This window comes from Leptonychotes weddellii, unplaced genomic scaffold (genome assembly GCF_054177405.1).
Source record: "Leptonychotes weddellii isolate Sample4059 unplaced genomic scaffold, ASM5417740v2 HiC_scaffold_2656, whole genome shotgun sequence".
Classification (NCBI taxonomy): domain Eukaryota; kingdom Metazoa; phylum Chordata; class Mammalia; order Carnivora; family Phocidae; genus Leptonychotes; species Leptonychotes weddellii.
In genome coordinates, this window is record NW_027858265.1 from 1 (window position 1) to 6,993 (window position 6,993).

The following is a 6,993-nucleotide window of genomic DNA, read 5'->3' on the forward strand; positions in this document are numbered from 1 at the left end:
AAAAAAAAAAAAAAAGAATTCCTCATATCAGTGAGATCATATGATACTACAAGTTTTTAAAACGAAAAGTTGGGGGGAAATAAATAAAACTTCTCTTTCTATGAAATAGAACCGTAGAAAAAGCGAAGAAACACACACTTGCAGGAGCCCAGTGGGCTCACGTACCCATGCGGACTGCGTGGTCAAAGTGCAGAGTCTCCTCTAGGAGGCTGTTCTCTGGGCGCTTTTGAGCTGTCACTTCCCCTTGAAGTTGCCAAGGTTTTTTTTCCAACAACTCTTTTTCTAAAAATGCAATTTTTTCATTCATCTAAGAAAGAGAAAAAGTTATTACACATTTAGGAAACAAAATCAGGATTATAGCTACATAAAAGCAACTGACTTTTTTTTTTTTTTGACGGAGGGAGAGACAGCGAGAGAGGGAACACAAGCAGGGGGACTGGGAGAGGGAGAGTAGGCTTCCTGCTGAACAGAGAGCCTGATGCAGGGCTCGATCCCAGGACCCTGGGATCATGACCTGAGCCGAAGGCAGACACTTTTAACGACTGAGCCGCCTAGTGCCCCTCAACTAACATCTTTAAAAGCACAGAAACAAGAAACGCATTATTCCTCAATACGCTTGTTTTAATCTTGCCGTTTTATTACTAAGCCAACAGTGACCTCCTATTCCTGACACTTGAGGTGGGGTAACAAGCTGCAGATGACCCTCCTCTTTCCCTCCCTGATTTGAAATGCCATGTTTATAATATACTGAATTCCCCCAGAAGAATTTGGGTAGATTTCTGGGCTCTGTTCTAATCTAATGGTCTATCTATTCACAAGCCACTATCAATTTTAATTATTAGAGCATTACAAGATTAATTTATTAGAACATTAGTAACTGAAGGAGCCTCTTTTGACCCCACACTCCCAAATCCAAATTATCTCTAACTACTAAAAGACATCTATAATGACTTTATAGTGTACAGAATGCCAGCCTTCTCAGTCACTTTACTGAGTTCTCATATTTTTCCTAATAGCTTTCAATTCATCTGCTTAGGTTTTTCCAGTATCTTTTGCAAATATTAACACTCACTTTAGTTTTTCTTACCTCTTATCTTTCTCTTTCGTAGTTGCACTAATACTTCTACAAGGATGTTAAAAAACAGTGGTAACGGTAATTGTGGACATTCTTATTCTTCATTTTAAAGGGGTATTTCTAGAATTTCACCACTGAGCATGACAGCACTTTCTTGCTAGATGGGTTTGTATTTCACTACAAGTGAAAATTAGGAATGGATACTGAATTTCATCAAATGTCTTTTTGACATATAAAAGAACCATATGGTTTTCTCCTTATTCTGTTATTCTGTTAAAACCAAGAATTATAGTAATAGATTTTCTAATCCTGAAATCAAGAAAATGAGGCCCATTTAGTTGTGGTGTTGTTAGTCTTTCACTGTGTTATTTTGGATATTTACATCACTATTCATAAATGAAACTGTGTGTGAGTGTTTTAATGTCAGGTTTGGGTATCATGTTATAATAGCTTCACAAAAAAAAAAGTTTGGAAGGTGTACTCTTTATACGTGGGAATTGATCAAACAACATTCAATCATGTATTTCTTGAAAGTCTGATATAATTCTCCAGTAAAACTAAACCTGCTTTTTTTTCTTGAGAAGACACAGGGAGGTTAGGACACTAACTCAATGCAATTTCACATTTTCTTTCCCAATGCTGCCCACCCCCTTTTAAATCTTCTCTCTCTTCTAGGAACAATCTGACAGTCATGGATTTAACTCATTCTCTTTTTCTAATAATTCTTTTGATATCCATGATATATCTGATTATTTGCCTAGCCTCGTTTCTAATTGTGTGATATAATTTTAATGTGATTAAAAGGCAAAGACAAATAATTGGAGCCAGGCTATATCTATTTTTGCAAATGGCACTTCATTTGTCCGAAATCATTTCAAAAGGAAATAATTTTTATCAACTTTGGAAGATGTGTTTGAGATGGAATTAATTAACATTCAAACTATGTGGAGCCATCTACAAATTATCTCAAAGAAGCAGTATCCTTATGAGCAGTTGAAACAGCTACAAAGAGAGGTTCACAGGACAGCTAATTTAAAAAAAAAAATGCCATTAGTGTAAAGAAACCAGGGACAGAGGGAAAAAACAGGTTTTTACACAAATCGAAAGTCACACGTTGGGAAATACAGCACTTTTGCAAATTAGCTACCTTCCACATGGGGATTTTTATAGTGTCTGGTAGAGAGTAGCACCAAGATTTTTGTTTTTTATTTTTTTTTAAAGATTTTATTTATTTATTTATTTGAGCAAGCGAGAAAGAGAGAGAGAGCACATGAGAGGGGGGAGGGTCAGAGGGAGAAGCAGACTCCCTGCTGAGCAGGGAGCCCGATACGGAACTCGATCCCGGGACTCCAGGATCATGACCTGAGCCGAAGGCAGTCGCTTAACCAACTGAGCCACCCAAGCGCCCAGATTTTTGTTTTTTAAGCATCTGCCTTCGGCTCAGGTCATGATCCCCTCCCCCATCCTGGGATCAAGCCCCATATCGGGCTCTGTGCTCAGCAGGAAGCCTGCTTCTTCCTCTGCCTGCCTGTCTGCCTACTTGTGATCTCTCTCTGTCAAATAAATAAAATCTTTTAAAAAATAAATATATAAATAAAGGATAAGTAAGCATTCCACCAAGAAAAAGAGTAGATTAGTTATCTGTGAGTTGCACAGTTCTGGTAAACATATAAAAATTTCCTTAAATTCCCAATTCTTACCTTTTCCTGTCTTTTTTCAAAAGAGGATTTAACTTCATCAGAATCTTTCTGTACATTTAAGATATTTGTATCCTCACTTTCCTCATCATCTGGCAAAGCAAAGGTCACTCTTTTCGAGGTTTCTTTATGTTGTTTACTGTCTTCACTCTCTTCAAGGTCATTATCTTCATCACTATAGTACCAAAACACTTATGAAAGGATAATACACTATTTTTCATTAGGAAAACAAAACCAATTCTCTAGAAAAGATATTCTGTATATCTTATGCAAATAGTCAGAATTCCAGTCATTCAATTAAGGAACAGAAGGTATTATTTAGGTGAAACGGAACAAAAAGTGTGCAATATATAAAAAATAAATTATTCCTCAATCTATAATACAAATGTATCTCACAATAATAACAGTATTTTTATTGGCACAAAAAGCAAACAAAAGCTCCTTGTAATAAAGGTTTGATTGCCACTGCCAGCGATATTTATCTTCATCAGATTATCTCTAAAGCCCCTTTAAACTCGGAGACTTTCTTCTGGCTACCTAGTGACTATCTGATCTTAGAGAATATAACTTCTTAGGACCAACATATTTGACAACTATGAGTACACACATATAATTGGATGGTTCTAGCTTACAGGATTCAAAATACTCACGTTTCAGAAATGCTCCCTTCTCCTTCTTCGTCGGCAATTTCTTCCTCATCTTCATTTGAACCCAGTTCATCATCAACACTTGCTAGTTCTTCATCACTTTCAACTGGATCAAAGAAGTCTTTGTATTTCAAGTTTCTGGAACTTTTACCTGACTAAAGTAAAAAGACTTTTCAAACTTTCAATTAAGAACAGAAGAACACATTAAATCATGCATATATGTGTATGCCTATTACATACAGGGAACTGGTAACTGACAACACTACCATAAAACTGTAAGAACTACTAGACTTGAACAAACTGGAAGGAAGCATAGATTCATTTATAACTGGTAAGACAGAGCACAATATTCCTAACTCTAAAGCTTCTAACTACAATTATTTCCAAAATATCCCTGCCTAAAGTATACAAATGCCTTCCTCTCCCTATTATTTTTAGCGTTTGGTGAGAATATGTTTGAGGGAAATTCTGAATACCTCTAACGTGTGATTATGGTTCTTACGCTACAAAACAATGTGGTAAGGAAATGATAGCTTCGGTTTAATTTTTCTAGTCCATTGTTTTCAACTGATCTCAATATTTCATTTACACCCTGGTAAGTTTTGAGGTATTTTAAACCTCTTCTCAAGAAATAAAACAAAATCTAATTTAAGGAGGTAGAAAGTCCTCTCTCTCTTCTCCCAAAACTTTACCTTAGGTTTTTGACTTCTAAGCAGTTCTCCCTCATCTTCATCAGAATCAACGTCTTCAAAAAAATCAATGTCTTCCTCTTCCTCATCATCTTTTTGTTCTTCTTCCTTTTCCATGTTTTCTAAAAAGGTCTCCATTTCAGACAGTTTGAAAAATTTATCATCTACTATGGACTTCTCTCTTGGTTTCCTAGGCACTTTGTCTTGCACCTTGCTCTGTTGCTCCAATTTGCTGATATCAAAATCAAGATCAGAATCCTCATCACTGAAAACTGGACTTTTCCTCAGATCAACTTTGCTCAAGTTTTTAGCTCTCTCATCCACTTTAGAATCATCACCACTCAGGTCAGCCACTTCCTCCTCCTCCAGATCTTGTATGAGGGCCTCCTGGCCATCAGACTCCACCTCTGAGCCATCCTCTTCACACTCCTGCTCTTCATTCTCTGGAAGAAGACTGATGTCTTTGTCTTTAATGGTTTTACTAACTGCATTCTGGAAGTACTGTAAAATTGGTTCATTTTGCAATTCTAGTTGTTGCCAAATCTGCTCATCATCAAAATTGTCTATCACCAGTTTTTTTAACGGACTTCCGTGGATCCTGTCATTCTCTAATATTTTATTAAAATCATAAAGTACTTTTGTTAATGAAGTGAAGTTTGATGCCAATTCATCTTGAATCCTATTAAGGGAGCACAAGGAGGAAGTTTAAAGAGATTTATAATTATAGGCAATAATTTCACAGCACTGTGAATTAAAAGGAAAAAGAAGCCCAACTCTTGTGCAAAATCAAACTTGAATGAAATATCAATTTTAAGTATAGATTCTGGCTCCTAACAGTGTATTATCTTGCTGAGGCACCACACTAATATATAACTAAGTCTGTGATCTGCTATATGGATTTTAGGCAGGCAAACTATTACACACCTCTTTGCTTAAAGATATATAGTGAATCTTAGCCTTAAATGCTCAACTCTGCTATATTATATGCCACTCCATTCAGTCAGCCAATGGTTAACACTTGCTTTGGCACGAGTGCTCAGAGAATACCTCTGAAGATGTAACATCTGAAATGAGACCTGTATATAAGGAGACAGTCTTACAAAGACCTGGAAACATATATTTCAAGCAGAAAAAACAGTGAGAACAAATTTCCTAAGATAGAAATGAACTTGGTGAGTTTGAGAAACAGAAATGCCAGCATAGCTGGAGTGTGTGAAGGAGGCAGAAGGCCAGGGAGGTAGATGGGAGCTGTATCATGCAGGGCTCAGAGGTAAGAGTTTGCTGTTTTAAATGTAAAGAGAAGCCATCAGGTGATTTTAAGCAAAGGAGGAAAATGATGTAATTTACACTTTGGAAAGATGGCCAACTGAAGGAAAGGAACGAAAGTACAGTAATTAGGTTGACACAGCCATCCAGGCAAAGGATGATAAACAACTGTGCAGGGGTTAGAGCAGCAGATACTGCGACAAGCAGTCAAATTTAGAATATAGTTTGAAGATAGAACCAACAAAATTTGCTGATGAATTAGAGGTAGAAATGAGAAAAAGGAAGATATCAAGGAAGCAGCTTAGTTATATGTCTGAACGACTGAAAAACCAGAGGTGCCAGTTACTCAGGTAGGGAAGGCAGGTGCATGTGGAAAAGATTTCAGGGAGGGCAGAGTATAAGAGAGTAAAACAGAAACAACAGGTCATTTCGGACATAAGAAATTTGAGATGCTGAGAGCGTACATGGCTGTAGCTGCTGTGCGCCTGAAGCTCAAGGGAAAGGTCGGGTATGAAACACAAATCTGAGAGCCACACTTTCATAGATCATACTTAAAGTCCTTCAACAAAATACGAAGAGCTTGTGTTGGGAAGAGAGATGAAAGTCCTAATTCTCAAGAAGCTCATCGTGGGGGGGGGGTAGACAGACAACAAATTTAATACTTTCAATAAAGTATGATGAGTAAGTAAGCACTGGGTGGTTTGGGAGCGTGTTGGAGAAAAGAGCAACCAACCTAGTGCACGCGCACCTGAAGAGTAGGGGGGTGCGTAAGACTCAATGGAAGGCTCTGGGCGTTCCTAATTGAGCTTAGTTTGGTTACTACACGACTGGGAGATCTGCACTGTACAGCATTTAACAATTTAAAAATTTGTGATAGGCTAGGGGAGCGTAACTATCTGAAATCTGGGGGAAACAGATATACGCTTCCCTTCACCTTCCCCCTACTCCAGAATTTGCTGGGGGCCAGCAGTCCGCGCCAACGTGAGACCCGGGCCGCACCCCGAGCCCGGGTTCCGTTCACTTACGTGAGAAAGCACTCTGGCTGGCCGGTGGCTTTATCAACCTCCTTCAGACACCGCTCCAAGGTCCGTCGACGCCAGACGCGCGGGGCCATTGCTGTCTACAACTCGGGACACAGCGCCGCATGCACAGGAAAAGGGCCGCCCGGAAACCGCGCCACAAAGACGCGCCTCGCGCAACCTGGACCCTGGAGACAAAGGTTCCGCGGCGTACAGGTTCCGGACCCACCCCCTGCCAGGGCCAATGGCAGCGCAAGAACTTTCACTGGGCCATTGGTCAGTTCTAGCGCCTTTCTCTAAACTTTCTGTTTTGTATTCCTGAGGGGCCCACAGGGGTGACGCGTCCTTCGTTTAAGTTTCTGCTTTAGATGCACTGGGTGGCTTCAATACGTAAAATAAGAACAAGCTCACCCGCGGCAGCATAGGAACAGAGCAACGCTCGCCACGCCCCCTAACCTCGTAGGCCCCGCCCCCAGCCGCGTTGACCTGCCCCTCGACTGAGCTCCTTTCCCGGGAGAAGCACCTCGGGCTTCAGTGGGTCACTTCCCAAGATGGCGCGCGTGTTGAAGGCGGCGGCGGCGGCAGTGGCGGTGGCGGTGG

At 39.9% G+C, this 6,993-nt stretch overlaps 1 protein-coding gene across 1 annotated transcript; it reads right to left on the minus strand.

The window, feature by feature from the left end:
• Positions 1-132: 132 nt before the first annotated feature.
• MPHOSPH10 (M-phase phosphoprotein 10) lies at positions 133-6,555 on the minus strand. The gene is made up of 5 exons (XM_081810470.1): positions 6,400-6,555; positions 4,112-4,787; positions 3,423-3,574; positions 2,776-2,947; positions 133-307 (listed from the first exon to the last, which is right to left on the minus strand). Exons 1-5 carry the CDS (start codon positions 6,486-6,488, stop codon positions 158-160), a joined length of 1,239 nt encoding a protein of 412 aa, XP_081666596.1. The 5' UTR covers positions 6,489-6,555; the 3' UTR covers positions 133-157.
• Positions 6,556-6,993: the final 438 nt, after the last annotated feature.